This window comes from Piliocolobus tephrosceles, chromosome 19 (assembly GCF_002776525.5).
Source record: "Piliocolobus tephrosceles isolate RC106 chromosome 19, ASM277652v3, whole genome shotgun sequence".
In the NCBI taxonomy this organism is placed as follows: domain Eukaryota; kingdom Metazoa; phylum Chordata; class Mammalia; order Primates; family Cercopithecidae; genus Piliocolobus; species Piliocolobus tephrosceles.
Genome location: NC_045452.1, coordinates 7,844,886 through 7,861,744, shown reverse-complemented (window position 1 = coordinate 7,861,744; position 16,859 = coordinate 7,844,886). Strand labels below are relative to the sequence as shown.

The 16,859-nt window shown below is 46.9% G+C and overlaps 1 protein-coding gene across 2 annotated transcripts in view; it reads left to right on the top strand.

Annotated features, from left to right (window-relative positions):
• Positions 1–16,589, top strand: part of HPS4 (HPS4 biogenesis of lysosomal organelles complex 3 subunit 2) — a 30,531-nt gene extending 13,942 nt beyond the window's left edge. For both annotated transcript variants that reach the window (XM_023190771.3, XM_023190770.3), the window contains exons 8-14: positions 973–1,045; positions 3,313–3,349; positions 4,261–4,357; positions 4,979–5,888; positions 11,526–11,658; positions 12,138–12,246; positions 15,452–16,589. In XM_023190771.3, coding sequence (XP_023046539.1) covers positions 973–1,045; positions 3,313–3,349; positions 4,261–4,357; positions 4,979–5,888; positions 11,526–11,658; positions 12,138–12,246; positions 15,452–15,623 — 1,531 coding nt within the window. In that variant the 3' untranslated portion in view covers positions 15,624–16,589. The remainder of the gene's footprint in view (positions 1–972; positions 1,046–3,312; positions 3,350–4,260; positions 4,358–4,978; positions 5,889–11,525; positions 11,659–12,137; positions 12,247–15,451) is intronic.
• The last annotated feature ends 270 nt before the right edge of the window (positions 16,590–16,859 follow it).

The window sequence follows — 16,859 nt, the reverse complement described above, 5'->3', positions numbered from 1 at the left end:
CAAAAAAAAAAAAAAAAAAAAAAAATTATATAGCTAATACGTGAATACATTTTCACTGTAAACAAATCAATCAATAGAGGAACACACAGAGCACAATTTAAAACCCCCCTTTTTTCTTCCTCACTGTTTTTTTTTGTTTGTTTGTTTTTGAGACACAGTTTTGCTCTGTTGCCCAGGCTGTAGTGCAGTGGCATAAACACAGCTTACTACAGCCTCGACTTCTTGGACTCAAGTGATCCTCCCACCTCAGCTTGGGACAACAAGCACATGCTACCACACCTGGTTAATTTTTTTTACTTTTTTTTTTTTTTTTTGTAGAGATGGGATCTCACTATGTTGCTTGTGGAGGTCTCAAACTCCTAAGCTTAAGTTATTCTCCGACCTCAGCCTCCCAAAGTGCTGTGATTACAGGAGTAAGCCACTGTGCCCAGCCTCTCCCTCACTCTTAACCTGTCCTCATCATTGGCAGTTTGGTGGGCATCTTGCTCTTTCTGTGTGTTTGTGCCCACCAGTACATGTCTGCATATGTTGATTTTGTTTATTTTTGCTATCTCCTTAAATAGGATCACATGGTTTCTCAATGCATATAGTGAGGATTTATTTACTAGTTCATATGGGTCCACCTCATTCTTATGAGGGCTGCACACTTTTTGGGATTCTGGCTGTGTTGTGCTTTACTCTCTTGTTGATGAACATTTTGGTGGTTTACTCATTTTTTAATTGTTTTTACCATTCTCCGTGTAATGAATATTCTTACGCATACATCTTGGTACAAGCTGAGTCAAAGTGTTTGGATATTTTAAATGTTGGCAGGAACTACCAGAGTGCCCTCTGTAAGGGTTTTACCAGTTGAAACTCCCACCAGCCAAGTCCCCAAGATCCTCGTCAACACAGGCTGTTAGGCACTTTTAAAATTCGGTGTTTTGGTGTATTTCTTCTCATGGTGTTATTTTTCTGTGTGTGACTTCCTAGGATTGTCAGCACTCAGCTCCCGCCCTCCCTCACTGCCAAGGTTCTGCTTCACCGAACAGCACCTCAGGAGCAGGTATTGTAAAGTGCACCCACCTGACTGGATGGCATCCCCCAGAGCACCGGTCACTGAGCCTGAGGCTGGAGGGATCAGGAGCAGAGAGCAGTTGTTTCTCTCGGGCTTGTGAGGACCCCGAGCCCTCCTCAATAATGAAGCCATTGGCGAGGCTGAAAGAAAATGTTTTCTTCCACAAGCTAGGCTTGGGTAGTTTTTTTTCCTTCAAACCAAGTAAATCTGTGAGAATTCGACTTTCCATTAGAATTTGGTATCTCTTTATGTCAGGGAGATGTTAAGACTTTTCAGAGACAGACTGTAAAGGGTGTGTCTTTAGAAAGATTTAGGGGGCCAGGCATAGTGGCTCACGCCTATAATCCCAGCACTTTGGGTGGCTGAGGCGGGAAGATCACTTGAGGTCACGAGTTCAAGACTAGCCTGGCCAACATGATGAAACCTCGTCTCTATTTAAAATACAAAAGTTAGCTGGGTGTGGTGGTGCACACCTGTAATCCTGTACTCGGGAGGCTGAGGCAGGAGAATGGCTTGAACCCGGCAGGTGGAGGTTGAGATAAGCCAAGATCGCACCACTGCACTCCAGCCTGGGTAGCAAGAGGGAGACTCTGTCTCAAAAAATAAAAATAAAAAAAATAAGGAAAACAAACTCTTCTAAAATACTTCCATTTTATATTTATTTAATTGTTTTTATATTGAAAAAAAAAGTCATTCATGCTCATTGAGAATAAAATTGCCCATGATTGAACTGTACGGGGATAACCACTGCCAGCATCTGGCGTATTTCCTTCCAGTCCTTTTTTTCTTTTGTGTATGAAGCTGTGGTTTCCAGTGTTATCATGAGACTCTCTTTTTACACTTATTAGATGAGCAGGCCTGTGAAATGCTGGTGGGGCTCTAGTCAGCCTCCTCATCCACTGTTGCTGTAGGTGTCAATTTGAGCAACCTTTCTGGGAAACGTTTTGATAATGAGAACGTTAAGGATGCCCTTTATTGTTTCCTAATAATTTGACTTCTAGGAATATATCTGAAGGAAATAATGTAACTGCTGAAAACAATTTATACTCAAAACTTGATCACGACAAGCTTTATGAAAGTGAAAAATCAGACACAACTTGAATGCTTAAGGTAGGAGTTGGCAAACTATGGCCTGTGGGCCACCTGCCTACAGATGAAGTTTTATTTTGGCTGCTTTTGAGCTATAATAGCAGAGTTGAGTAGGTGGGACAGAGCCCATATGCCCTGCAAAGCCAAAAATATTTACTGTGTTGTCTTTTACACAGAGAGTTTACTAATTACTGGTCTAAGGTAGGTAAATGATTAATTGACTCATATCACTTAAACCTTCATAAAATTTTAATCAGCCGCTTAAAATGGCCAAAGATGTTTTAATGGCAGGAATTGCATGTTACTGTTTTAAGCAGAAATATGGAATTTTATATATTGTGGTCTCAAAAGTATAAAAAATGCATAGGCTTAAGGAAAAAATACCCAATATTAATAGTACTAGCTTGGGGGTGAGGGATTGTATGTACTTTTTTGTTGTTTGTTTCAACGCTTTGTCTAGAGTAAACTGAGGTTAGGCTTAGTAATCTAAAGCATGATTTTTAAAAAAATCACAAGAAAAGAAAGAACACCATATAATTCTAAGATTGAAAGTCATTTTGGCTGGAAGAGCAGTTCTGGTTTGGTTTGGTTGGTTTTGGTGGGTTCTTTTGGAACCCTCAGATTGAGATGAGAGATGTTTTCATTTTTGAGAAAATCATCAGGTTTCAGGCCTTGATTGTGAATCAGAACAAACGAGAGATCTGGTATAGCATTTTGTTTAGGTCACGTCCTTAATAGTGAGAGTCACAGTACTTTGACATTTTTATTATAATGGAATTTATGTGAATTCTACATTGGGGCTGTGGCAGATGTGACCGTATTCTAGAATGAGTTCCCCAGAGGTGTGAAAGAGAACACGAATCTTCGATTTTATTCCCAGAAGGGAGAGTCTGAGAAAATCAGAACATAGAGTGTGACGTGAGTTTGGGTGGAGCTGCTGCCTTGAAGCCTGTGGGGGCCTAGGTTCTTGCTTCATCCCAGCCATAGTGGGGGCCAGCAGCTTGGGGGAGCTTCTGTTCCATCTGCTTGGCTCTTAGCATGTGGTTGGGACAAGCTTTCTGGGCCTGGCTAAGTTTTATGAACAGATGGCACAGCAAATTCCTGATGGTTAGGTCAAGAGGAGAATGTGGTGCCCAGCGCCAACTTCTGTGTGTGTTTGTTTTCAGAGACTCCGTATGGGAGGGGGTGCCCCGCAGGAACATGGTAAGTACTGAGGCACATGGTTGCCTCTTGAGAACGGCGGTCTTTTATGCTACCTGTCCCTGTACAAGTTATGTCATGGGCCGAGCCATCCGCATGTTTGTTTCCTCTGCTCATAAGATTAGGAAAATGGATGTAACAGGGCTTCAAGAATCGAGTTACCCACCAGAACCGGAACCCTAACAGTAAAGCTATGATTTTAGGCATGCCTGTCAAATTCCTGCTTTCAGACCCTCCTTAACTTCATATTGTGAGACTGCTCGGTCAAGTGCCAGGGGATTGTGGTTGGGAGAGGGTAAAGATAAACAGCGACTGACAGAAAGACCTTTTGCAGGATGTGGAGGCATCCTCAGGAGAGTTACTTCAATTTATTCTGAAGCCTAAGTTGGAGCAGATCCCTTTCTTAGCTTAGATTTTATTTTAAAAGTGCTTTTCAACCTTTCCCTCTGAACATCTTCCTTCTCCAAAGCTGGGAGTCATGTTGCCTGCAGGGACTCTTTCCTTATTGGGCCCAGGAATTTGAGCTACAGTTTGGCAACCTGTGTCCTGGGCTGTGGAATGCCTTCACAGCACCCCTTTCAGAACCGGTGCCTGGGTCGGATGCATCTCAGAGCTGGTGTGTGTGTTGGATGCATCTCAGAGCTGGTGTGTGTGTTGGATGCATCTCAGAGCCAGTGTGTGGGTCGGATGCATCTCAGAACTGGTGCCTGGGTCGGATGCATCTCAGAGCTGGTATGTGCGTTGGATGCATCTCAGAGCTGGTGTATGGGTCAGATGCATCTCAGAGCTGGTGCATGGGTCGGATGCATCTCAGAGCTGGTGTGTGGGTTAGATGCATCACGCCAGTGCAGTCATTGCCCCCTGCCCTCTCTGCCTTGGGGGAAAGCCCTGTTCATGTTGCTTTGCAATTCCAGGAGCATCATTGCCCCCGAATGTCCAGATTATTCCTGTTTTTGTGACCAAAGAGGAAGCCATTAGTCTCCATGAGTTCCCAGTGGAACAGATGACAAGGTAAGGGAGTGCACAGAGGGTTATCCTTACACCACACCTGAGGGACCCCATTGCATGATTTGTTAAAAAAACAAACCTCTGATACATCCCATGCTTCCTTAATTCCATCTCCCCCATGCCCTGTCTTGTAAGGGAGCATCTGGATCTTGAGTTTGTTAAGAAACAGAGTGGCATAGTGAGATGATATTGGCTTTCACATCCCAGATCTCTTACCAGCTATGGGACCTTGGGCAAGTCCATTCCCTGCCTCAGCCTCACTTTTTTCATCTGAAAGGCAGACACAATAGTATCCCTTTCGTGAGTTCATCGTGACACTTGGAAATAGTATATATACAGCACCTAGTATAGGGCCTGATGCATAGGAGACCTTCCAAATGTGGGTCAGTCTTATTCAGTGGGCTCTGCCATTTTCAGTAGGTGAGCCTGGTGTCACTACGTGAAGCCCGGAGGGCCAGATGTTTCTGTATTTTTACTCCTGTGATTTAACTCCAGTGGCCTCTTAGGCTCTGTGGCCTCAGGCACTACCTTGTCCTTGATGCCTGTGCTTTAGTCCTCACTGTGGAAGGGCACTTGCTCTGCAATCTGTCGACATGCCCCTTCCTCACATCTCTCATTTGCCAGGTCTCCAGCATCTCCAGCAGGATTCCAGGATGGTTCAGCCCAGCACCATCCAAAGGGTGGGAGTACATCTGCCCTGAAAGAAAACGCCACTGGCCATGTGGAATCCATGGCCTGGACCCCCCCAAAGCCCGGATCCCCTGACAAAGCTTGTCCAGATGGCAGGAAGGAGAACGGATGCTTGCCTGGCCGTGATCTGGAGAGCATCAGGCCCACAGGACTGCACAGCACTGCCAGGGACGAGGTTCTTGGCCTTAGCTGCTCCCTGGGGAAGGAACTCGTCTTTCTCCAAGAGGAACTTGACTTGTCTGAAATCCACATTCCAGAGGCTCAGGAAGTAGGCACGTCCTCAGGTCATTTTACCTCCCTACATGTGCCTGTCCCAGATGGCAGGGCTCCTTACTGCAAGGCATCTCTCAGCGCCTCCAGCAGCCTGGAACCCACGCCTCCTGAGGACACAGCCATCAGCAGCCTGCACTCTCCCTCCGCTCCTGAGATGCTCACCCAGCCTGGAGCCCAAGAGCAGCTCGAAGACCGTCCTGGCTATAGCAGCCAAGCCCCCGTTCCCAGAGCAGACCCTCTCCCCAGAAGGACCCGCAGGCCCTTGTCATTGCCTCATTTCGATCCAGGACAGAGAGGAAACAAGCTTTCCACAGGAGAACAAGGCCTGGATCAAGATGTTGATGGGTTCTGTGGAAGCCACGCAGCCCCCGGTCCGGAATGCAGTTCAGGCTCAGCAAACTGTCAGGGTGCTGGCCCCTCTGCAGATGGAATCAACTCCAGGCTGACACCAGCAGAGTCCTGCGTGGAGCTCGTGAGGATGAACCTGTATACTCACTGCGTCAAAGGGCTGGTGCTGTCCCTGCTGGCCGAGGAGCCGCTGCTGGGAGACAGCGCAGCCATAGAGGAAGTGGTGAGTGTCCTCAGACCTTCCCCTGCCCCTCTGCGGCCTCTGCTGATCTCCTGTGCTTCCCTCACAGCACTGTGCCAACACCCAGGGAAGGGATAAAGGCTCAGCCCTCAGTTGTGTGACCCTGGGCAAAACGTTCTTGTTCAGAAGATGGAGGTAGCACCTGCCTCTGTGGGTTTTTGTTGGGGGTAAGAGTGAGCATAGCACTGGTGGCACATTGGCATCCAACAGGTGTTCTCTTCTTGCACTGCTTCTAGTTTTGCAGAGCGCAGGCCTTGAGGAAGGGAAGGCCTGAGATGGAATCCTGGCTCTTGTCCTCTAGCTGTGTGAACTGGCCCACAGACCTTTGTCTCCCTGAACCTCAGCTAACTCCTCAGTCATACAGGGGTGGTGGTAGACCCTCCTGTTCCAGATGCAGGGAGATAATGCAGGCAGAGGCTGCATGCACACATGCACAGTCACTGGTTTGCCACCCCTGCTCATGGCCTCATTTCCTAGCATGGACAGCTCTAGGTTCCATGTCGGCTGGAAACTCCTCTGCAGTGTGTCACAGCCTGGGTTGGAAGTTCCCTGGAAACCCTGTGTTTCCCTCCATAGCCCCAGCATCGTACCTGATCCCTCCTAGAAGGCTGGGGCATCTGAAATCCTAACTGGCTCTGGAGGACTCTTAAACTATTCCAGCCCCTTCCTCGCTTAGAGGCTTAGAGTGGTAAACTGACCTTCCCCGGGGCCCACGCTGGAGATTCGGTTGCTATAGTAACAGCCTTGCTTTAGTAGGCAAGGAAAGTGGTAGCAACAAGAACAGCAGGTTGAAATTGCTGGAGGGCAAATGGTGTCTTGGGGCTTTCCTTATTTTTATTCTTAAAACGTATATTATTCTAAGCTGATCTTAGTAGCATGCAGGGCTTGTGACCCTCCATAAATGAGCTAGTCACCTTGGAACACAGAAGAAGAGATAAGACTGCACAGCAGCTTCCTTGCACAGTACTCCTAGCAAGAGAGTGCTCTCTGGAGCCGTCAGGCTTCTCTGTCCCCTTTCCACAGACACTGGATCACTGAGTTACAGCTCATTTGCTTCCTGTATCCCCATTCACCATAGCTATGAGTGACTATTCACCTCCTTCTTATAACAGTGCAGGGAGTTCTGGCTGCAGTGATACACGCCTCATCTCCCTGCCGATGCCTTGGTTTTCATGGTCTCTTCTGCACAGTGTTGAGCCTTAGAAATGTCATTTGGAAGGGCCCAGTGTTTGAATGCAATAAAATGGATATAATACCTTTCTTTTTACCTTCCCCACAAAAAGGAAAAAATAGCACAGGCTGCTCTTTGAGGAGATGTATTCTGCACCAACTATATGTGAAATACTTTGCATCTCTTATTTTAGCCAAGCCTTAGAACAGTTCTGGGAGGTAGGCATTGTAACTCCCCTTTGCCAGTAAGAAAACAGCCTCATTGAGATGAAAAGACCTCATGCAAGTGGCAGGTCCAGAGTTCTTGCTGGTTTCTGGTTCCCTGCCCCAGCCTCTCTGTCCCCCCACTGCCCTGCCCTTGCTGTGATAGCTGGGAAGCTGAAGAAAGAGGGTCAGTGTCCTGCCTTCTGTGGCTCGTGCTCTATGGCCTTATCCCCCAGTTTGTCAAAGTCTGTCCATGCTGTTACGACATCAGCCTCCATGGGCTTCCGTGGAAAGCAGGGTTTGGTGCTGGCTAGGCCCCAGGAAATAGACTGCAGTTTTATGGAAGAAAAAAAGCTAATCTTTTCTTTTTTTTTTTTGAGATGGAGTTTCGCTCTTGTTGCCCAGGCTGGAGTGCAATGGCATGATCTCAGCTCACTGCAACCTCCGCCTCCCGGGTTCAAGCGATTCTTCTACCTCAGCCTCCCGAGTAGCTGGGATTACAGGCATGCGCCACCAGGCCCAGCTAATTTTGTATTTTTAGTAGAGACGAGGTTTCTGCAGGTTGGTCAGGCTGGTCTCGAACTCCTGACCTCAGGTAATTTGCCCGCCTTGGCCTCCCAAAGTGCTGGGATTACAGGCATGATTGCGCCCAGCCCTGAAAAGCTAATCTTTTCTAGTATGGAGTGACTAACTTTGATCAGCCCACTGGTTTGAGAGTGGGTTTGTTAATCACACCCAGAGGATTTCTGTTTTATAATTGAGAGAGGTGTTTGATTGCCTTTCCAGACTAGCCTTGAAAATACTTTACCTGATTTCCCTGTAGCCCCTCTGCTACTGTCTAGAAAAACCAAATACCCCCAGTTATGTTGAGCACACCTCTTTTGCAAGGGCTCCTTAATGATGTTACATACTCCCTAGCTGCCCTCGTATCATTTGGCTGTCTTGTCTTTGGCTGGATCAACTTCCACAGGGAGTAGGGGTGGGGTGAGGGGCAGGGCTTGGGATGGTGGAAGGAGCTGTGGGTGGAGCAGCCAGGAGAGTTGGTTTTGGGGCTGGAATTCCTTCAGAGGGAGCTGAATAGGCTCACACCAGGGGGCAGCATAGAGCCGATGATAGTCCATTACTCAAAACCCAAGATAATCTCTGACCTTCAAACACAGTGATCAGATTAATTATTTATTACTACAATAGGACATTGAGCTTGTCTGTACAGTAGATGAGGCTTGACGTTACTGTGAGAGTGTTGCCATAAAACATTTTATGAAAAAACACCTCGGCCGGGTGCAGTGGCTCAAGCCTGTAATCCCAGCACTTTGGGAGGCCGAGACGGGCGGATCACGAGGTCAGGAGATCGAAACCATCCTGGCTAACACAGTGAAACCCCGTCTCTACTAAAAAATACAAAAAACTAGCCGGACGAGGTGGCGAGCGCCTGTAGTCCCAGCTACTCGGGAGGCTGAGGCAGGAGAATGGTGTGAACCCGGGAGGCGGAGTTTGCAGTGAGCTGAGATCCGGCCACTGCACTCCAGCCTGGGCGACAGAGCGAGACTCTGCCTCAAAAAAAAAAAAAAGAAAAAAGAAAAAGAGAAAACACCTTCCCCCAAATAGGAAACCGGTACCTCTAAGGGAACGTGTGTTCCACATATTACTCCTACATGCTGTGTCACACGCTGACATTTGTGCCACTTGCTTTTGTGTGCAGTAGAAGTCAGAGGACCCAGGAATTAGCCTCAGCTCTGCTTCGCCTAGGGCCGTTGTGAGGATCACATTATATAGCAGTATATATCGGGGGCTGGCAAACGTTTTATGTAAAGGACCAGAAAGCAAATATTTTCAGCTTTGCACAGCTTTTCAGCTCTGCTGTTGTAGTACAAAAACAGCCATACACAGTATATAAATGGTATGGCTGTATTCTGGTAATTATTTATGGACATGGCATTGGAACCTCATATAATTTGTACATGTTGCAATATTATTATTTTGACTTTTTTCCCCAACCATGTAAAAAATATAAAAACCATTAAGTCTCAGGCTGTACAAAAACAGGCAACAGGCTGGATTTAGTTTATAGGCTGGAGTTTGCCGACCCCTGGTATATGTGAAAGCACTTGGCTATCAGTAAAAAATTATCCACATGTCATCTGACATAGCATCTTGTGATTAACTGTGCGTTTATTACTAAGTGATCCTATCTTGAGTGCAAGTGAGGCAGAAGATTCTGGAAGCAGAGCTCAGTGCCTGTGGGGAAACATTTTTCGGCATGGCTCACTCTCTGTTCGTATTGTTTCTTCCTCTGGATACCAGCTCAGCATAGAAGGGATGACTGTTAACAGATTCTCGAGGTCCAAAAACTTTTGGTGAGGCTGTGGTTTGACTTCATGGTGAATGCTTGTGTGTGCCCATGCATGTCGGTGCATGCACACACACACACATCTGTTCAAATAAGAGGCTCTGTGTTAAACTCAGTGTTGGTCAGGCTCTCTCAGTGATCTGAACATGAGACATTATGGTTGTCTTTCCTGAGTACTTATCTTTTTACATAACTCTACACCCTTGATTTAAACCAAATAGCTCATAAGATGGCAGTGCTTGGCATTAGATGTGTTCATTTAGTCATTCATTTAGTGGATTCATTTACTGAGCACCTACTAGGAGTCAGGCACTCTACTAAGCATTGAGGATACAAAACTGAGCGCATAGTAGAAAATAACTTTGTATGTCACACCTATGGACTTGAAATATCATTTCTGAGACATTCGTACAGGAAAACTGATTTAACACCCCAAAATAACATGTAAGCTTCATGACATTTTCTTCAGAAGCATTCTGTTTGCATCTCTATACTTTTTATGTGCACTTTTTTTCTTACATAGCTGTTGAGAAATAGTCCACAAATCATCTCTGATCTCTAAAGAGATACTTTTCTTTTGTATGATTATTTTCATTTGCTTGACTCTGTAAAAAGGCCCTGCCTCAGGATAGCACTTTAGAGTTTATGAAGGACTTTTGGATGTGTCATTTCATTTAAGTCACTTGGCAGTCCTGTACTGTTCCCATTTTGCAGCTGAATAGAAAAATGAGGCACAGAAAATTTGGTAACTTGCTCCTGGTCATTTGACTAAAAAGAGACTGAACTTGGGATGTTTTTTACCTGGGAACTGCAAATGCTGGCGGACAGTCGCCTTCTTTCTTGTGGCTGAAGCAGGCCCAGGAAACCCCGTTTCAGACCAAGCCCATTACGATGGGCCTGGCGTACTGAGTCAAGCCCTCAGTGGAGCTTGAAGAACGCCGCACAGCCATTGAAGAATTATATGATAGAATATTTAAAGATGAGAAAAGCAGTTTGTGCTTTGTTGTTAGGTTAAAAAACTATCAGTCATTATTTATGATTTGATCTTGTTTTTACTTTACAGAAAAAGAGTTACACAAAACAGTATAGTCCAGTGTTTTCAATTGTACTTAAACTTCATCTCCTTGGAGGTTTGTAAAAATACAGGTACTTGAACCCACCTCCTTGACAGTCATCCTCAACTGTGTACCTCCTCTGAACCATCAAGTGCAGAAAGCTGTTTGACTGACACTTAGTCCTTCCAAGAAAGCCAGGACTAGGCTATCCGTGCTAGATGTTGCAGAGAGAAGTTACCTTGTTACGTCCGGTGAGGGACTTCTCTACCAGGGGCCAGTGAGAAACACTGGCTGGTCCCAGGCTGTTTGTATGGTAAAATCATGCAGCCTGGGTAGGAAAGCGATGGTTAAAATAGATACACCACAGTGGTAACAGTGGCTATTACTGGATGGTGAAAAGATGAGCAATTTTTCTTATTAGTTTATTTTTTTACTCATCTCTTTTCTCAGTCTCCTACAATATAATCATTAATTTAAAAAACATTAGAACATAAGGGTGAAAGAAAAATGTTTAGTGAGAGTCCATTTTGCTGGATCAAGTAGGCAGTAAGATACTCCATGAATGATTTTTTTTGTTTTGTTTTGTTTTTTGTTTTTTGAGACAGAGTCTCACTCTGTCACCCAGGCTGGAGTGCGGTGGTACAGTCTCGGCTCACTGCAGCCTTGAACTCCTGGCTCAAGTGATCCTCCCGCTTCGGTCTCGCAAAGCACTGGGATTACAGGTGTGAGCCACCATACCTGGCTGGAGGATTATTTTTTAACTAAGTCTGTGGTTAACTAACCCTCAGAAGGCTTGCTGAGGTCAGCCCTACAAGCCCATGACCCTCTCCCCGTTTGCAGTACCACAGCAGCCTGGCGTCGCTGAATGGGCTGGAAGTCCACCTAAAAGAGACGCTGCCCAGGGGTGAGACAGCCTCCACGAGCAGCACCTACAACTTCACACATTACGACCGCATTCAGAGCTTGCTGATGGGTAAGAACCAGGCAAGGGACCTGGGGCGATGGGGATGCCAGATTCTAGAGGCGGGTGGAGGTGAGAACTCGAGCCCCAGCATCGTGATGACACGGCTGTGCACAGAGTTGTCGGACCTGCATTCAGGGCTCTCTCCTCACCGGGAGCCCACTCCCACTGAGTGTGGCGTTCGCTGGGCAGACGCTTCTCTGCTCATGTGTCTGTTTTTGGTGTTTCCTAGTGTTTTGAGAGAAGTTCATGTTCATATAACTGTGATAGGTTTGTCTCAGAATGTTGAGATCTGCACACAGAAACCGGGTGCTGCATCGCATGGCGGCAGCAGCAGAAGCCCAACGCCCCAGGCCTTTGTCTCTGCCCCGGGCAGCCACACTCATCGCCTTGAGCCGTGCTCAGTCCCCGTGTTCAGTACCAGGCTTCAGGGGACGGGAGGGCGGAGGGTAACTGTCTGCTCTTCACAACTCTGTGTCCTCTTCTGGAAGCAAACCTGCCGCAGGTGGCCACCCAGCAGGATCGCCGCTTCCTCCAGGCCGTCAGCCTGATGCATAGCGAGTTTGCCCAGCTGCCTGCACTTTATGAAATGACCGTCAGGTGAGCCTCCCTGAGTCAATCCCCCACTACTCTCCATGGTCCTCCTCACGGGAACCACCTGTGGGGCCCAGGCAGCGCCTTATTCCTAAGTAGATGAAGAACTTTCTAGTTACTCTCCTTAAGGCCTTCCTTTGTTCCTATTGCCGCCATTATCCACTGTTGTGCGGTCACGTGCCATGGACTTTCTGCTTCCCTTCCTACTTTAGACGCTTGGGGTCCAGCAGTGAAGGAACCTGAGGTCCTCACCATCATGGAGCTACATCCATTAGTAGGGATGGCGGCTCCGTCTCCTTGCCAGAAACAGTGTTGAAATATTGTTGTCTTTCTAATTAGAAAGTCATATGGCCGGGCACAGTGGCTCACACCTGTAATCTCAGCACTTTGGGAGGCAGGCGGATCACTTGAGGTCAGGGTTCAAGACCAACCTGGTCAACCTGGTGAAACCCTATCTCTACTAAAAATACAAAAAATTAGCTGGGCAGGGTGGTGGGTGCCTGTAATCCCAGCTACTCAGGAAGCTGAGGCGGGAGCAATCACTTGAACCCGGGGGGCAGAGGTTACGGTGAGCCAAGATAACACCATTGCACTCCAGCCTGGGCGACAGAGTGAGACTGCATCTCAAAAAAAAAAAAAAAAAGTAATACATGCTGATTATACAGTCATGCAGAATGCTTGGAAATCTATCAAGTAAAACATTTTCCTCTCACTTCACCCCATCACACACCAAGAAATAACCACATTTTACAGTTTGGCATATATTGCTCCAGGTTTTATTGGTTTTTGGTTTTTATTTTTTGTACATATAGATTAATTGTATTTTTAATTATTTTAAGTCTTCTAGAAAATAGGATCCTACTAATGTATAATTTTACAGTTGTCTTTTTTCACATTATGGCATAGCTTGAACATCTCCATGCCAGGAGAAATATAGATCTATTGATGATTATTGTAATTTATAGTATTTAACCAACCAAATTTGGTTTTTTCTTTCTACATGCTTCTCTTATGAAACTGGAAAGGGAGTTTGGGCTTTAGACATCACTTTATAAAAGCCCTGGGAGGCTGGGACCTGAGAATTCGGTTGACAACTGGTAACAGAAAATAAAGCAAGGTAGCAGGTCAAGGGCAGTGCTGGCAATGTGTATATTAGTCCACGTAGCCCTTGGAACCATATGGTCAAGGGCATTATTTTTTATTTATTTATTTTGAGACAGTCTCACTCTGTCGCCAGGCTGGAGTGCAGCGGCTCAATCTCGGCTCATTGCAACCTCTGCTTCCCGGTTTCAGACCATTCTCCTGCCTCAGCCTCCTGAGTAGCTGGGACTACAGGCGCCTGCCACCATGCCCAGCTAATTTTTGTATTTTTAGTAGAGATAGGGTTTCACCATGTTGGCCAGGATAGTCTTGATCTTTTGAACTCGTGATCCACCCACCTCGCCCTTCCAAAGTGCTGAGATTACAGGTGTGAGCCACTGCGCCCAGCTTCAAGGGCATTTTTTAAATTCTCATTTTACAGATGAAAAAATTGAAGGATAAGCAGCTTGCTCAGGGTTGTATTCTTCTTAAGTGGCAGGGCCAGGATTTGAAGCATTTTCTCCAACTGTTCAAGCACATGTATGACCTTTCCACACAGGTTTCAGTGTCTTGGCAGTGTGGTCCAGTGCAAGGGGCGTGGGTGGTGGACTGACAGAGAGCCAGGTGGGTGATTAGGATGGTTCCGATGCCCTGTCACCCGCCACACTTGAGTGCCAGGTGTTCTGCTGCCTCACACTGTTTCCAGCCAATATTTCAATAGATCTTTCTGTCAGAAATGTGTCTTCTCTGGCTTTAATTCACAGCTGCCCCAGGCTGGCAACCCAGAGGCGACTTGCATCTACAGTCACTGGTTTGGGAACTGGCTGTGTTGGGGGGTGTGTGTCTGTTTTGTGGGAGGTGGAAACAAGTAAAATGTCAGCATCTGCTCCACCAGCAACCTTGTGGCCCTGCAGTATGTCACCTTTCTTGGAGCTGAGAGGGGTTTAGTGTTGAGATACATAGCTCAAGGCATTTGTTGAGAGATTATTTTAATAATAGTAATAGAAACAATAGCTACCATTTCTTAACCACTCACCATGTGTTAAGCACTCACTTAATCTCATTCTTAAAAAAAAACACACACACACACAACTTCACTGAGGGCACATACTGTTGCAATATCCACTGTACAGATGAAAAAGCTGGGACTCAGAAATGTTGAATAGCAGCCCAGGACACACCCTAGGAAGTAACAGGGCTGGGATTAGCACCTGAGTGTGTGTGACTCTAGATCCATGCTCATTACCACCTGGCCTCGGAGCCCTCCCACAGGGCTATAAGAAGAGATTTTCCTCCTGGGCCAGTGGGTGCACCCACTAGAGACACTGAAGCTTGGAATAGGGTGGGATTTTTCTCCCTTCTTACAAGGAAGGAGAGAATTGAGTGAGGGGAGCCTTAGCAGTCCCTGACTCCACCCTTTTTCACTAGACTTGGGGGGAAACTGAGGCCCATAGGATAGTTGGAGAGGCAGGATCCAGAAACCAGGGGGTTTACCTTGGCCTGGAGTTGGCTCCTCCCAGGTGGCTCTGCCTCTGTGTGGTGCTTTTATCCCTCCCTCTGTGTCCACAGGCTTCCTGTCACTTCGTGTCACATCCCACTCCTGTCCTTCACTCCCCCTCAGTCTATCCAGCTGCCCCCAGTGTGGAGAGCAGACTAGACTCCTTTCTCAGACACTGCCATTGCCTTGTCATAGAGGCAGGGCAGCCCCAGCTACTCACTTTGAGCCTCAGGGTCCTTGTCTGTGAAATGGGACTATACCACCGCTGCAGAGCTTATGTGAGGGGCAAAGCAGAGACTATGCAGAGCACATTGCATAGCTGCCAGTATATCAAAAGCCAGCACTCCACAGTTCCTTTATGCAGCACTTATGACTCGCGTCTCTGTGGCTGCTGCCACCGTGGATGGTCCCACCACGGACTCTTCCAGCATCTAGTGAGCTGAAAGGAAGGAAAGATGGTATTGGCACTGAAGCCTGAAACTCAGCTGAATAAATAGAATCCCGTTCCATGACAGCTGCACATGCCACATTGGGTGTCCTGGGTCCTCTGTGACAAGAACCTTACTACTGAGGTCTCTGTGTGGTCTATTAGCACCAGCAGCATCGGACCATTGTCCTTTCTTCTTCCAACAGAAACGCCTCCACGGCCGTGTACGCCTGTTGCAACCCCATCCAGGAGACGTATTTCCAGCAGCTGGCACCTGCAGCACGGAGCTCTGGCTTCCCAAACCCTCAGGATGGCGCCTTCAACCTCTCTGGCAAAGCCAAGCAGAAGTTGCTGAAGCACGGGGTGAACTTGCTCTGAGCTGCGCCCAGGAGGTGACTGGGAAGGAGAAAACCAGCAAAGGAAGTTCTGCCTTTTATAATCGAAAAGGCCCCTCTATTTTATTTTTCTTGAAAACATTCCCTTTTTTAGGAACATAATGATATTTGAGTTTTTGTTACTCCTTCTGCAGATTGGGATGTGTTTGCGGGCAGGGGTTCTTTAGGTCAGGAGAGCTAGAGCGCTTGATAAGGAACTGTATTTCATCGGTGGTGTTGGGGCCGGGATGGGCTTGGCTCCCTCTCTGCCACACTGAGCCTGAGGTATTGCGTATCTCCTGCTACTGTTCCGTCCCAGCTTGAACTGGTGCCCTAAGATTCCAGGTTGGCATTTTTTCTAGAACCTGATCGTCCACTAGCCCAGAGTGTGTGTTCAACCCCGACACCAGGTGGGTGGTAGGCGGTGTGACTGCACAGTGAGGAGCCGGATCTGTGAGCAGGCAGACTCCATGCCCACGTCGCAGGTAGCTTTCTCCAGTGCGGTCCTGCTGGGAGGTCCAGATCATTCCTGCAGGGAAGCAACAGCACACGGAGACCGCCTGGTTGATTCTGTTAGAACTCTACTCAAATCTAGGGGTGTCTTCTTTGGACCCACAATGGGGGCAAGCCTTAATAATACGGAAGGGAGTTTGGGCTTTTGAGACCCCTTTATAAAAGCCCTGGGGGCTGAGCCCTGAGAATTCAGTGACAGCAGGACCAACCTGCGCTGCCTTTGACTACAAGTGGGCTGTGCGGCTGGTTCCTCTTGAGCGAGTGTCCCTAAATAGGAGTTTACAAGATGTCTGGGGGTAAAAGCAACTGTGCTTTTCAGTGGTGGCTCTGTGAAAGGGAATGACAATCATTTGTGTGTTCCTGGACTTGTGTGGTACAGTCAGGCATTTTTTTGACAGTATGAGACAGATTGCAGGATGAAAATACTTGTCAAAATCTTAACTGAATGTTTACTGGAAGTACTTGAGATTCCATTTGAAAGTTGTATGGTTAATAATTTCATATCTGTGAACTGATATCTGATGTTTATGATATGGTTATCTTTTTCTTGAAACAAGCTTCCAAGGACTAAAAATAAAATAGCCAAAAAACACTAAGTTCTGAGTAATTAAATGGCAGCATTTTTTGTGGCAAAGGTAAGGGTTAAGACTGTGTGTGTGTGTGTGTGTGTGTATGTATGTATGTAACGTGGGCACATCCCTCTTTTCCTTCCCTGAGTTCAGTGTGG